At 36.2% G+C, this 16586-nt stretch overlaps 1 protein-coding gene across 1 annotated transcript; it reads right to left on the bottom strand.

The window, feature by feature from the left end:
• Positions 1-10583: 10583 nt before the first annotated feature.
• On the bottom strand, positions 10584-16191 carry LOC115895735 (uncharacterized protein C10orf88-like; the record flags this gene model as incomplete). The annotated part of the gene is made up of 2 exons (XM_030926350.1): positions 10584-10936; positions 15951-16191. Coding segments are annotated over 2 exons (476 nt in total), but the record flags the coding sequence as incomplete, so codon positions are not given.
• Positions 16192-16586: the final 395 nt, after the last annotated feature.

The raw sequence follows: 16586 nt of genomic DNA, 5'->3' as shown, positions 1-16586 counted from the left end.
ATATGCTTCTAAATGACCAGTGGGTCAATGAAGAGATTAAGAAAGAAAGTGAAAATTATCTACAAACAAATAATGAAAACACAACATACTAAAGCCTATGGAATATAGTAAAAGCAGTATTAAGAAGAAAGCGTATACCTTTAAGCCTACATCAAAAAGTAGAAAAACTTCAAATAGACAACCTAATCATGCATGTTAAAGAATTAGACAAGCAAGAGTAAACCAAACCCAAAATTAGTAGAAGAAAAGAAATAATTAAGATCAGAGCAGAAATTAATGAACTTGAAATGAAGAAAACAAAAAAATCAACAGAATGAAAAGCTGGTTTTTTGAAAAGATAAATAAAATCAACAAACCTTTAGCCAGATTAACTGAAAAAAAGAAGAGAAGACCAAATAAATAAAATCAGATATGAAAAAGGAAATATTACAACTGGCACTGCAAAAATTCAAAGGATTATTAGAGGCTACTATGAGCAAATATACACCAATAAATTGGAAAACCTAGAAGAAATGGGTAAATTCTGGTCACATACAATCTACCAAGATTAAACTTGAAAGAAATTAAAAACCTGAAAATGTCTGAATAGATTGGTAAAAGTAATGAGATCAAAGCTGTAATAAAAAGTCTCCTAGCAAAACAAATTCCAGGACATCATGGTTTCACTGCTGAATTTTACCAAAAATTTAAAGAGGAACTAATACCAATCTTACTCACACTATTTCAAAAGATAAGGTAGGAAGGAATACTTCCAAACTCTTTCTATGAGGCCAGTAATACCCTGATACCAAAACCAGACAAAGACACATAAAAAAAGAAGGAAGGAAGGAAGGAGAAGGAAGGAAGGAAGGAAAGAAGGAAGGGGAGAAGAAGAAAGAGAAAGAAGAAAGAAAAAAGAAAAGAAAGAAAGAAAGAGAGAGAGAGAGAGAAAGAAGAAAGAAAGAAAGAAAGAAGAAAGAAGAAGAGAAAGAAAGAAAAAAGAAAGAAGAAGAAAGAAAGAAAGAAAGAAAGAAAGAAAGAAAGAAAGCGAACTAACTACAAGTCAATATCACTGATGAATATTGATGCAAAAATCCTCAACAAAATACTAGCAAACTGACTTCAACAACACATTAAATAGATCATTCATCATGATCAAGTGGGATTTATCCTAGGAATGCAAGGATGGCTCCATGCACTTAAATCAATCAATGTGATACATCATACCAACAAAATAAAAGACAAAAGTCATATAATCATTTCAATAGATGCTGAAAAAGCATTTGATAAAATTCAACATTCCTTCATGATAAAAACACTTTTAAAAACTGAGTATAGAAGGAAAATACCTTAACACAATAAAAGCCATATATGACAGACCCACAGCTAGTATCATACTGAATGGGGAAAAACAGAAAGCCTTTCCTCTAAGATCTGGAACAAACACAACAAGGGTGCCTACTACCACCACTGTTATTCAACAATAGTTGAATAGAAGTACTATTGAAGAGGTACTAGAATAGGTACTATAAGTCCTAACTAGAGTAATCAGACAAGAGAAAGAAATAAAGGGCATTCAAGTTGGAGAGGAAGAAGTGAAATTATCCTTGTTTGCAGATGATATGATCTTTTATTTGGAAAAAACCTAAAGACACCACCAAAAAACTATTAGAACTGAAAATCAAATTCAGTAAAGTTTTAGGATACAACATCAACATACAAAAATCAGTAACATTTCTATATGCCAACAGTAAACAGCCTGAAAAAGAAATCAAGAAAGTAATCTGATTTATAATAGCTACAAATAAAATACCTAGGACTTACACATGGGCTGCATGAGGCAGAGCTTCCTGATCCCCAGGCAGGGAGCAGAGAGGGATGCTCAAGCTCAGGCCAGCCAACTACACCTGCCCTGGAGTGACTTCACCCACCAGAGTGGCTGCCACTTTTCCAGAAAGTTCAAGAATAACTCACCCTTACTTAGCATATAATTAGGCATAGGCAATAATATAGATAGCCAGCAGTCCACAAGTGCCACTCTCCCTATGGGATACCCCTGCTCTGTCCATGAAGCATCCATTTCACTGCACATTGATGCTCACATAAATGTGCTGTCTTTCACTGTTGGCTCACTCTTGAATTCTTTCAACTGAAGCCAAGAACCCTCCCAAGCTGAGCCCCAATTTGGAGTTTCACCTGCATCAGGTTCATGAGGAGACTTCCACTCCAGTTTTCTTTCCAAGGCCCAGAGCTGATCATGTCACTCTCTTTCTTAAACATCATGCATAGTTCTTCAGTGATTCCCTGGTGCCATGAGAAGCAGCTTTCAAAGTCTTCCCATGGAATTTTTCAAAATTAGTTATGCACCACATAAGGATGCTCCAGTCAATGACGGACTGCATATGCGATGGTGTTCTGTTGTGCTGAATCCCTACAGACTCCAGTGGAGATGGTACCAGGTTCAAGAGGCCTAAGAGACCCAGAGCCAGTAAATGAGACATGGGGTTTTATTGGGGGCTATATACAGAGGAGAGTCCAGTGGCAGTGGGCTGGGCAGGAGAACTGCCCAGCCTGCAAAAAGCATGCAGTTTATACAGCATTTTCACACTGTACCCTCCCGCTAACCTCCACCTGGCAATCTCCATCTAACCCAAAACAAAGGCCTCAACTCTGTACGACTGAGCTCCATGGGATGGGCCAGGGGTTCAGATGTTCGCCATAGATAAGGAATGAGTCTCCAGGTTGGCCACTCCTTGATTCCTTTGCTTGGAACTCTGAACACACGTTCAGGTGTGCCTGCCATACAGGGTCATTCTCAGGTTATGGTTAAGTCATCGTTGTCAGGTGCATCTACCATACACAGTCCCATAAGATTATACTGAAGCTGAAAAATTCCTATGGCCTTGTAATGTCATTGCTGTTGTAATGTCTAACACTGGATAATAATAAATTGTTACTGGCTTATTTACTTTACTATTTTCTGTCCCTATTTTAGACTCCTTCTACTATATACTTCTACTATATGTTCCTATTTTGTACTCCTTCCACTTATACAAAAAGAGTAAGCTGTAAAACAGCCTCAGTTAGGTCCTTCAGAAGGTCTTCCAGAGGAAGACATTGTTATCATAGGAGATGACAGCTCCGTGGGTATTACTGTTCCTGAAGACCTTCCAGTGCGACAAGATGTGGAGATAAAGGACAGTGATGTTGTTGATCTTGACCCTCTGTAGGCCTAGGCTAATAAGTCTTTGTGTTTCTTCATTTTTAACAAAAATGTTTAAAAACCAAAAAAAAGTAAATTTCAAAAAAAAAAACTTACAATGATATAAAGAATTTTGTACAGCTTACAGTGTGTTTGTATTTTAAGCTAAATGTTACTACAAAAGTGAAAAAGTCAAAAATGTATGGTTTATGCAGTTAAAAATTACAACAAGCTAAGGTATTTATTTATTTATTTATTTATTTATTTATTTATTTATTTTTGAGATGGAGTCTCACTCTGTCGCCCAGGCTGGATGGAGTGTAGTGGTGTGATCTTGGCTCACTGCAAGCTCCACCTCCTGGGTTCATGCTATTGCTCCCTGCCTCAGCCTCCTGAGGCAGGCTGAGACTACAGGTGCCGCCACCACGCCTGGCTAATTTTTGTAGTTTTAGTAGAGACAGGGTTTCCACCGTGTTAGCCAGGGATGGTCTTGATCTCCTGACCTCGTGATCCGCCTGCCTCGGCCTCCCAAAGTGCTGGGATTACAGCTGTGAGCCACCACACCTGGCCTTTTATACCATATTTTTGCTGTACTTTTCTATGTTTAGATACACCAATACTATTGTGTTACAACTGCCTGCAGTATTCAGTGCAAGTCACATGCTGTAAAGGTTTGTAGCCTAAAAGCAATAGGCTATACCATACAGCCTAGTTGTACAGTAGGTTATAATATCTAGGTTTGTGTAAGTACACTGTATGATTTCACACAACAATGAAATCACCTAGTAATGCATGTATCAGAATATTTCCCTATCTTTAAGCAACATGATGTTAATAATTGTAATATAATTTTGGTAAAGCATGGTATATTTTTATAATGGAAAATATGTGTGCAAAGTAGGAGGACAAATACGATTGTAATTTGGGTTTTCAAAACTTGGAAAGATTAAAAATATGAATGTGAGAAATTCATGTCCATAGGAATTATTCTAGTACTACAAAGAATGTTATTAAATTTACCTCATTGATAAAACAGAACGTGTACTTATAACTTAAAAACATTTCTATAGCTACAGCCCATAATCACTAGAACTTTAAATACACACGCAAAATATTTACTGCTGGAAAGAGCAGCAGTAATTATATGAAGTTTTGTTTTTTAAAACAGAAATACGGGTGGGGAGGATACTTTAAAAGCAAGTTTAATTTTTTTCTAAAAGCGAATGAGTTTTAACTGCACCACTATCGGGAGAACCCACTCCCGATGTTTAATAAGGGTTCTTTTCTATTTCCTAAGTGTCTCGGCTGAGTTGAGAAATAAAGGGAAAGAGCACGAGAGAGAATTTAAAGCTGGGTGTTCCGGGGAGACATCACATGTTGGCAGGATCTGTGATGTTCCCCAAGCCGTAAAACCAGCAAGTTTTTATTAGCGATTTTCAAAAGGGGAGGGAGTGCGCGAATAGGGTGTGGGTCACAGAGATCACATGTTTCACAAGGTAATAAAATATCACTGAGCAAATGGAGGCAGGGCGAGATAACAGGACCACCGGATGAGGAGAAATTAAAATTGCTAATGAAGTTTCGGGCACGCATTGTCATTGATAACATCTTATCAGGAAACAGTGTTTGAGAGCAGGTAACCTGTCTGACCACAATTTATTAGGTGGGAATTTTTCCATCCTAGTAAGCCTGGGAGCACTATAGGAGACCGGGGCTTATTTCATCCCATCGGCTTGGACCATAAAAGACGGGACGCCTTAAAAGGGGCCGTCTATAGGCCTACCTTCAGGGCGCATTCTCTTTCTCAGGGATGTTCCTTGCTGAGAAAAAGAATTCAGCGATATTTCTCCTATTTGCTTATGAAAGAGGAGGAATATAGCTCTGTTCCGTCCGGTTCACCGGCGACCAGTTCAAAGTTACCTCTCTTGTTCCCCGAACATCGCTGTTATCTTGTTCTTTTTTTAAGATGCCCAGATTTGGGCCAGGCGCGGTGGCTCAAGCCTGTAATCCCAGCACTTTGGGAGGCCTAGACGTGGTGGATCACAAGGTCAGGAGATCGAGACCATTCTGGCTAACACGGTGAAACCCTGTCTCTACTAAAAAAATACAAAAAACTTCCCGGGCGCGGTGGCGGGCGCCTGTAGTCCCAGCTACTGGGGAGGCTGAGGCAGGAGAATGGCCTAAACCCGGAGGCGGAGCTTGCAGTGAGCTGAGATCCGGCCACTGCACTCCAGCCTGGGCGACAGAGCAAGACTCCGTCTCAAAAAAAAAAAAAAAAAAAAAAAAAATGCCCAGATTTCATATTGTTCAAACACACATACTCTACAATTTGTGCAGTTGACACAATCACAGGGTCCTGAGGCGACATTCATCCTCCTCAATTTACAAAGAAGATGACGGGATTAAGAGATTAAAGACAGGCATAGGAAATCACAAGGATATTCACTGGGGAAGTGATAAGTGTCCATGAAATCTTCACAATTTATGTTCAGAGATTACAGTAAAGATAGGCATATGAAATTACAAAAGTATTAATTTGGGTAACTAATAAATGTCCATGAAATCTTCACAATTTATGTTCTTCTGCCGCAGCTTCAGCCGTTCCCTCCGTTCGGGGTCCCTGACTTCCCGCAACACCACTATCTACTTTATTAACAATATCAAGTATTAAGGAAAGGTATTTGAATTGTAATACATAGGTATTGCTTTCCTAATTCATGTGGACTCAGAAATTTTTAGGCTTAAGGGAACTTTGTTATCTTGCAAAGAGAACAAATCCAAAGTGTTAGCTCACATTAGTCTGAGGTACAGGTTTTGTCTCTCTATAAGTTTTTGGGTTCACAAACTGGACAATTCAGAGAATGGTATCATCCTTTTCAATATTGAAAATATGAACCTTTGTACATCTTGTAATGTGACCACATTCTGTTTCAGATGTAACTGAGATGAGACTTGTCCCTTATCTGGACATTATGGAAGATTTCAGGTTTAATGTTTTTGAAAGGAAGATACAGAAGAGGCACAGAAATGTCTCATACATTCCCTATCCTCACATGTGCACAACCTCTTCTACTATCAACATCCTCACCAGAGTGGTACATTTGTAACAACTGATGAACCGTCATTGACATCATTATCACTCAAAGTTCATAGTTTTATATTAGGATTCACTCTTGGCATTGCACACTCATGAACTGAAGAAATGAATGAATTTTGTGTATCTTCAGTGTGAGATTTTGTTATTTCATAGTAGTGACCATCAGTCTTGGCTGCAATCAAGGCATATCTCTAAAAGGAAACAAGCCATTTCTTCATACAAGTGGGAGACTGATTGAAACACAGGACCTACTGATCTGAAAACAGGTCAAAGTTCAAGTAGCAGTTGAAGTAAGAAAAAAGCTATTTCACGAATTAAGAACTCATTATGGCACATTAGGCTTAAGTGAAGCCCTAAATATCACTTTTGAAGTGTTTTTTCTTTCATTAAGCATGCACAGGATTTTTATCAGTTGATAATACACAAATCAGTAACATTTTAAGACAAATATACACTGAAAATTCACCATTACCTGCGTGGCTTTTGACTAACAATATAATGTTTTTATTTTTTAAAACAACACATAACTGTATGTTGCCGACTCCTTATGACAAATGTTATTAGGTAACTGACTCAAAAGCGATGTATTTTAATTCCCAAATGAGTAATTAGATAAACCAGCAACTCACACAATAGCTTTTTTAAAGAAAAAAATTATTTTTAAAATAGAGAAATATTATCTTAACACAGAAGAATCCTTATTTTTAAAGGTCAGGAATCTGAAATCTGACATTGCATGGGACAGAGGGAATGACAAATGCACTCAAGTGATAACTGTATGTTGGCTACATTGAGTCATTTTCTCCACATGACCTAAATATCTTATACTGAATGTATTGAGCTTGATAGATGTTTTGTTTTTGTTTTTAAGGATAAGTCACAAAGAGAAACTGTTTAATAATTTATCTTAGGTGAAAATGATCCTGGCTTTAAAAAAAGAAAATGATCCTGGTATACAAGAAGTCCTGTAATGCCTAGCTTTATATCATTATTTATATGGACTATGAAGAATTCTGGTTTATAACCAACTATTTTTATGTTAAAATAAAACAAAAAGAAATAAGCCATGAGAAGACATGGAGGAAACTTAAATGAATATTGCTAAGTAAAAGAAGGCCAATCTGAAAAGGCTACAGACCATATGATTCCAACTATATGGAATTCAGGAAACAGGAAAAACCATGGAGATGGTCAAGAGAGCAGTGGCTGCCAGAGGGATGAGTAAGTGTAGCACAGAGGATTTTTAGGGCAGTGAAACTAGTCTATATGATATGATAATGGTAGATACATGTCATTATACATTTGTCCAAACCCATAGACTGTATAACACCAAGAGTGAATCCTAATGTGAACTGTAGACTTCGGGTGATAATGATGTCAATGTAGGCTCGTCAATTGTAACAAATGTACCACTCTAGTGAGGATGCTGATAGTAGAGGAGGTTATACACATGTAAGGACAGGGAATATATGAGAAATCTCTGTAACTTCTCTCAATTTTGCTGCGAACCTAAAATGGCTTTTTAAGTCTGAAATCAAGAAATTAAATGTATTAACTTCTATAAACACATTCACTGCAAAGACTTGCATAATGCATCTGTAAGTTTGAAAACAGTTGAACATTTGTGAATGTCAATATGTAAACATCCTAGTAAAATACTGTTTTTCAGTTTCAAGGAAGGAAACTAATTTCCCTGTTAATCAAATGTTTTGGCAACTATGAAAAATACTGACCCTTAATAAATGACCCTTCATGGCTCCTTAACTGTAATACTCTTTTTCTGTAGAGACAGGGCCTCACTATGTTCACTCAGGCTGGACTCAAACTCCCTGCCTCAGCCCCCCAAAGTGTGAGCCACCATGCCCAGACAGACTATAATAATTTCAGAAGTTTTCTACCTCACACTGGGAAGCCAAACTAAATCAGCCATTTGAAATAGAAATACTTCTAGGGGCTGGGTGTGGTGGTTCACGCCTGTAATCCCAGAACTTTTTGAGGCTGAGGTGGATGGATCATTTGAGGTCAGGAGTTCAAGACCAGATTGACCAACAGGGTGAGACCCCCGTCTCTACTAAAAATACAAAAATTAGCCAGGCATGGTGGTGTGCGCCTGTAATCCCAGCTACTCAGGAGGTTGAGGTAGTTGAATTGCTTGAACCCAGGAGGCGGATGTTGAAGTGAGACGAGATCGCACCACTGCACTCCAGCCTGGGTGACTTCTCAGAAAAAGAAAAAAAAAAGAAATACTTTCAGGGATATTTTATCTTTGACTTTTAACATAAACACTAAGCTAATTCAAATAACAGTTCCTCTATGTTATGCTGGCATTGTTCCAAATAACAAATGCGTAAGAGTATGTAGAGAAATCACAAATTTATCAAATTTCAAATTGCCAAATATTACTCTTTAAAATTATTGTGATCTTGCTTCCCAATTACTTCATCATCAAATGCATGCAGAAGGAATTCAGAATTGGCCTTTCAACTGTCTGCCTCTAACTTCATTCATCATCCTTGCTTGGAATACAGTAATTGCTACTACATCATAGTGAGGCACTTGGTGAATCAATGAACAGACTGCAACTACCACAGGATACAGGACTATCAACTAACAGATTCAAACTTGAGACAGACTTCTCAATGAGAATGGAGATACTATCTTATATATGTTATGAACATCCCATAAATAACGGCCCTTCAAGGACTAGCAAAAGGGATATGCAAATCCTGACATTACTATGGTCACAGTTTGTTCCATATACTGTATCACCTTTGTAGTATGATAAAAATGAACAAACAGCATATAAATTAGCCTTCCTTTTGTTACCAACAAAGCTGGTCCTCCAAAAGATGGGGTCTTTCCCTGTTGGGTGTCACAAAGCCGATACATGAAACCAAAAAAGAGTGACAAACAGTGCAGGTTTTATTCAATTGCCACAGAATTGAGAAGCAGGAGCATGGTTCACAAATCAACTTTTCAACTAATGAGGAGTGAGAGGGTTAAAATATAATTTCTCTAATAAATGTGTTTCACATTAAAGCAAAGGGAGGAATATTTATAGATTTTTCAGAAATGGGCAGTGAACTTCCTAAAACCAGAGTGCTGCCTTCCTTTTTGTCCTTTCATGGCTTCTTCTGGTCATTGTCATGGCAATTGTCAACTGTCATGGCGCTGGTGGGAGTGTCATTTAGCACAGAAATAAGATTATAAAAAGGCTGAGGTCTTTTAAAAGTCATTTGGTCAGCTATCGCGGTTGTAACCAGTCTTCTCTGGTCTGGTTACAAAGGGAACTTTTCAACACAGGCACCCTGTTTCTTAAAGATAAGCAGAGTTATTAGGGCAGGGTAAAAATTCAGTTATGTCACGCAGGAATTACATCAGGTAACACTTTTAAAGAAGAAATTTGCCAAAACATTAAATGAGTATGAGATGCCCATTTTCTAAAAAATAAGACATTTGAAGTAAAGATTAGTTGAGAATAAAACAGTTCTACTAACTAAAGACAAGTAGTTCCCAGAGCAGGTGCATTTATTTTATATGCAAATATATCATACTTCAATGCATATACAATAGTTATAAGATCTGAAACCTAAGCCTATCAGAGAGAATTGCAATCCCTTGACTCATATGTGTTCATCCTTAATGGAGAGCCTCAGTATTTCATACGATAAACATGCCAGAAAAGGATTCTGGGGAGAAAACCCGTATCAGCTCAAAAGGAGAGGTTTTCTTATACTGTCTGGAGTTACTGAGGTCAAACAAGATGACTGCATCTGTTTTACAGGAAACATCAAATCCAAAGTACTAATCATAACAAGGACTAGGCTGGTTCTGATGTTTACTTTCCTACCTACAGCTACTCTGTAATGAAACAAATAATATTAACAGCCCCAGAGTGAACTAATTTTACACATGCCAAATATCACATCTTATTCATTATCTCAGATAAGCAATACAAAACGTAAACTGGTAATCTGAATTAAAGGCTCCAAGTCTTAAGTATCCAATTCTCCAAGACAATTAGAAAAAGAAAAAATTCAAATACTCTAAGCATTATTTTTCATACTTCTAAGACTGTAAAATATTTGTATAAATAAAAATTATACTTAAACACATATACAATACACTAATGAACTGTATTAGAAATCCTCAAGCATTTTGAACTCTCAACACAAGTACACATACATTCCTGTAAGACTGAAAAATATCGTGAGCAAAAATAATTTGACTGTATCATATTAACTCGATGTACAGTACTGGATTTAAAATAACAAGTGTAGTAAAATGAAAACTGAGGTCACTTTGTGTAAGACAATGATCCCTCAAAGGACATTAAATACTTGCTTTTTATAAATATTTTTGGGTTTTGGCTTTGTAATAAATATGTAATAAATATCTGCAGTACACTGTTTACGTTGAGAGCTTATCTTTCTCCATTTGAAAGTCTTTCTCCAGAGTCATAATGTCTCAGAGGTATCCCAGTGGGCGGGGAGTTGGGATTTTGCAGCAAATCCATTAACAAAGCAATCTTATCATCAATGTGCTCCTGGAGTTTATATATTCGCTGGTCAATGTAATCCATAAGTTTCTTTTCCATCAGTTCCATATTTTTAGAAAGAATCTTTTCCAAGTAGGAGCAAACAGGTTGCTCTTCCATTCTAAAAACACATTTTAAAAAATATGTAAATTTTCCCTAATATTACAACAAAAACAACCAAGCTTATAAAACGAGCAGCCAACATAAATTGCTGAGAATTGTCTCCACAGCTGTGCTCTGTCTTCTTACAATGCATTTCTAGGTTCTAATATACATCCACAATAGGCAACCACAGCCCTAAATGCCCAACACATTATTAATTCTTTTTAGTATACAATTGAACAGAAATATAAAAGTGAAAAGGAACCCCCAAAGAGCAAGTCTTTAGAAAGGGTCTTTTTGATTTTGAACTCCAATCAAAACTGATCTTGCCCAATTTTCTTCTAAAGTCAACACGTGTATTTTCTAATACTTCCCCAAGCAACTCTATAAGTTTTTCTTCCTTCATACAAACGACCTTACTAACTACTGGAAGGTTATTTTTTAACCTGATATAGAAACACTTGAGAATTTAACTAGAATGGGCAAACTAACAAAATAAATAAAAAGAACATCAATTTTTAACGTTCACCATGAACATTAGAACAGTAAGTTTCAGGGCAGGCACGGTGGCTCACGCCTGTAATCCCAGCACTTTGGGAGGCCGAAGTGAGTGGATCACTTGAGGTCAGGAGTTCGAAACCAGCCTGGCCAACATGGTGAAACTCTGTTCCTTACTAAAACTACAAAATTAGCTGGGTATGGTGGTGGGCGCCTGTAGTCCCAGCTACCTGAGAGGATCGCTTGAACCCAGGAGACAGAGGCTACAGTGAGCCGAGATTGCGGCATTGCACTCCAGCCTGGGTGATAAAACAAGACTCCGTCTCAAAACAAGAACAGGAACTCTCAGAATGTGGTCCACAGAACCTTGGGGTCTCCATGATTCTTTTGGGAATTCACTGAGGTCACAAGTAGGTTTATACTAAGATATTATTTGACTTTTTCATCCTCATACTCATGAAGAGGCTATAAAATCTATGTTATTGCTCTGATGACTAACAGAATCTGTAGTTGTGTATTCTTCTCTTTCCTAAAATTTCACAAAGTAGTAGAGATTTAGTGTATAATATATGCTTTTTCAGAGATTAATCCACTCTGTTCTCAGTATTCCTACTGTGCTCTTACTAGTTATATTTGACTATACATGTATAATTCAATAAATATAAGGCAGCCAAAAGCTATTACGTATAGATTCACGTACATTTAAAATAACACTATTCTCAATAAAATTTTAAAATCTGGCTTTTTTTCATAAAGACTGTTATTTATGTTAATACACAGTGGGTTTATTGTTATTTTTAAACAAATATTTTTATGTAGCCTACATAAGTTTATTGGAGTCCTCAATTATTTTTAAGAGTGTAAAGAACGAAAGTCTGAGAACTACTACTCTAGAATACACCAAAGAGAGTTTTTAGGAAACTCTTTTATTCTGAAATAATTATGGATTCACAGGAAGTTGCAAAGATATTAGTTTCTCAGTGCCCTTTATCCAATCCTCCCAATGGTTGCATCTTACCTACCTATAATCCAATATCAAAACCAGGAAATTGATATTAGTATGTGTGTGTAGTGTTCTATGCCATTTTATCACATGTACACGTTTATTTAACCACCACCATAATCAAGAGGCAGAACCATTCTTTACAATGATCTCCTTCCTGCTACCCCTCTTTTGTTGTATCTACTTCCCTAAAGTCTTCTTTCCCTAATACCTACCTGGTAACCATCAACATGTTGTTCATCTCCACAATTTTATTATTTTGAAAATGTTATATAAGTGAGATCATACAGTATGTGACCTTTTGTGATTCTCTTGTCACTCAGCAAAATGCCTTTGAGAGATGTCCAAGTTGTTTTTTACCGCTCATCAGCATTGCATGATATGGATGTACCACAGTTTAACCATTCACCTATTGCTAAGACATTTTAGTTGGGACTTTTGGGATATTACAAAGAAAGCGTCTACTAACAACTGTGTACAAGTTTCTGTGTAGACCTGAGCTTTCATTTCTCTGGGATGTCCAGGAGTATAACTGCTGGGTTGTATGGTGACTGTATGTTTGGTTTTTAAGATATTGCCAAAATAATGTTTAGAGTTACTGTACCATTTTATATTCCTACCAACAATGTATGAGAGATCCAGTTCCCACACAACTTTGTCAGCATTTGGTATTGTTACCATTTTTAAAATTTAGTCATCCAAATATGTAGTGATATCTTGTGGTTTTAATACGCATTTCCCTAACAGTCATGAAATCAGTGTTGATCAACTTTCCATGTGCTTATTTGCTACTTGTATATCCTGTCTGTTGAAATGACTATTACTTTGCCCATGGTTGAATTGGATTATTAGGTTTTATTTTTATTTATTTTCTTTTAACATACAGTTTTGAGAGTTCTTTATGTACTTCAGATACAGGTCATTTGCTGGATTTGTACTTCGCAAAGAATTTCTCACAGTTTGTATTTCAATTTCCTTAACAGGGTCTTTCACAGACAAAAGTTTACATTTTGATGGGGCCCAATGTATCAGTTTTTTATTTTATGGATCATGCTTTTGATGTCATATTTGATAACTCATTTACTAGTCCTGGGTTCCTAGAGTTTCTCCCATAGAAAAGCTTTATAGTTTTATATTTTACATTTTAGTCTATAAGTAATTTTGTGTTAATTTTTGCATAAAGTATAAGGTTGAGGCCACAATTCTTTTTTGCCTGTGGATATCCAACTGCTCCAGCACATGTTAAAAAGACAATTCTACCTCTATTGAATTATTTTTGCATTGTCAAACATCAGTTGGTGTACTTGTGTGGAGTTATTTCTGTGCTATCCATCTATAAGTCTATCCCTCTGACAATAACAGTCTTGAATACTGTGGCTATATGTCTTGAAATCAAGTAGTGATTTCTCTTATACTTTTTCAAAAATTTTTACAGTTCCTTTATCTTTCCATTTAAAAAAATTTCCCATTTCTAAATTTTAGAATCATTCATAAAAAATCATGCTCAATTTTCATAGGAATTGCATTAAATTTATATATCAACTAGGAGAGAATTGACGTTTTTACTATGTTGTATCTTCAAATCCATGAATATGGTATGTCTCTTCAGTTGTTAGGGCTTTTCTTTCCTTCGTCAGTATTTTATACTTTTCAGTTCACATATCCTGTATATATTTTGTTAGGTTTATAAATTTTTTCATATACTGTATAAGTACTTTTTATAGATTTACATATTTACATATATTTTACACGTATTTTGTGTATTTTAATTTGGGGGGCACTCTAGTTTGGTGTCAGGCTAATACTGACTTCACAGAATGAGCTGGAACGTCTTCCCTCCTCTTCTAGTTTTTGAAAGCACGCAAAATTGATGTTCTTTAAATATTCAGTGGAAACTTCCAGTATAGCCATCTGGGCCTGGATATTTCTTTTTCATGAGCTTTCCAATCATTAATTAAATATTTTTAGTGGTTATAGTACTATTCTATTACTTATTTCATGTTGGCTGAGTTTGGTTGGTAGTTTGTAGTTTTGGGGAAATTAATCCATTTCTCCTAAGTTGTCAAATTTATGAGCATAAATTTGTTTGTAATATTCCCTTCCTTGTTATCTTTTAATGGCCTTAGGATCAGTAGTGACATCTCATTACATTCCGGATACTGATGATTGCATCTTCTCTCTTTTTATCTGTTGATAGTCTTGTTAGAAGTTTATCAATTTTACTGAAATTTTCAAAGAACTGGCTTCTGGCTTCACTGACTTTGTTTGCTTGTTTTCAGTTACACTGATTTCTGTTCTTATTATTTCCTTCTTTCTGCTTGCTTTTAGTTCAGTTTGCTTGGCTTTAAAATTGTAAATTCAATTTAATGGTCATCGGACTATTCAGATTATTTTATTTTGGTTGAATTGTAGTTTTATGCTACTGATTTGAGAAACAATCATCTTTTCTAAGGTAATCATTTAGTGCTATAAATATCCTTATCAACACTTCTTTAAACTGCATCCCACAAATTTGATGTGTTGTATTTTCATTCATTTCTGTGTAATACGTTTAATTTCTGTCAAAACTTTTTCTTGAACATAAATTTAAGAATACTGTGTAATTCCCCAAAATCTGGAAATTTTGTTGTCTTTTATTGATTTCTAGTAAGATTCATTTATGGTCAGAAAGCATACATTGTATTATTTCAATCCTCTTGAATTTGGTCACATTTGCTTTGTGACTCAAGATATAATCTATCTTTGCAAATCTTCCATAGATGCTTGAAAAAAGTGTATATTCTCCTATTGTTCACAGAGTTCTCTATAAATATCAACTCAATCCTGCTGGTTGTTGGTGGTGTTTAGTTACAAAATAATCCAACTGCCTCATTTTCAAAGAAAATCTCTTATGCTAAAGAATATTAAACAGTGTGGCAACATGTTTAAGCCAAAACCACACCTAGAGTCCTGAATTCTAGTCTAGAACACCATTTTGACACACTATATATTAAGCAATTAGGAACATACTAAATACTTAGCTACCTCTTAATCAAATATGTACTGCCAAAATAAGGGATTAAGAGACTGGGGATAATAGCCTGTAAAACTACAAATTATTATTATCCTATATAGTTTTTTAATAATTCAGGTATTTGCCTAGACAAACATAATCTTCAAGGAAAATGTCACGTGACATGCTTAACATACCCAGGCACAAAATAGTACAAATATATAAAAACAACATAAAGATTATGATTCCCACAGCTCCTTTCCATTCATGCAAATCACTTTTCTATTCCAACTGTGAACTAATACTTGTGACCCTTCCACAAAATGCCTGAGAAGTGTGCAAAACCTCCAGTTATAGGGACTTCTTTCAAAGTAATCCGTTAGTTATCCCCTTTAAGTGTATTAATGGTAAAATGTAAAACTTGCTAAAATTTTCTCTGGAAACGCATTTTAGGAGTACTCATTGAGACAAATCTGTTTCCTTTTATCTGATTTTTCCACCTACCAAATCAAAACTTCTATGTCTTAAAATAATACTTACCCAACACCAAGAATGCGTTCGCCATGCTTGGTGATGTTTTCCTGACACTCGGTCTTATTTCCCACACGGAGATGATTAACTTGACTACATAAATTCTGGAGAAAAGGCAGCAACTCAGAGTTAGATATATTTGAGTTGTCACTTGCTTTCTTTGGTAAGAAAGAGGACGTTGCATTTTTAAGATCATTTTCAAGAAGCGAATGGTTTTGAGGCACAATTTTACACTCATCAAGCTTGGACACTCATCAAGGAGAGCTATCCTAAGGTTGGTGGTACTAAGCTAGGCTCTTAAAAGGTACCCACAAGGGATAAACACTCATTTTCTATTTCTCCTGGATTCTAAACCTGACTCTGAACCACGATTTGATCTAAATACGGGACTCCTTACTAACACAGATTCATGAGCTAGTCTAAGCTAGCTGGAAAACTTCTGTGGAGGGTGAAGCCAGTCTACCTGGCTGGAAAGCCTGAAAGACACTAAGATGCCCAGGACCTGTAATCTTATTATTTGCCACTTCATTCCAATATAAAAAGGCTCCCATTCTCCCCATGCACTCGATTCTATATGCATCAGCTGAATCTCAATCTGAACCTCTCTTGTTTTCTTCTCAACATGAACCTGCTGCCTGGAGTACC

The sequence above is a fragment of the Rhinopithecus roxellana genome, unplaced genomic scaffold (genome assembly GCF_007565055.1).
Source record: "Rhinopithecus roxellana isolate Shanxi Qingling unplaced genomic scaffold, ASM756505v1 contig1981, whole genome shotgun sequence".
In the NCBI taxonomy this organism is placed as follows: Eukaryota; Metazoa; Chordata; class Mammalia; order Primates; family Cercopithecidae; genus Rhinopithecus; species Rhinopithecus roxellana.
The sequence above is the reverse complement of the archived record's forward strand: the minus strand, read 5'-3'. Positions and strand labels throughout refer to the sequence as shown.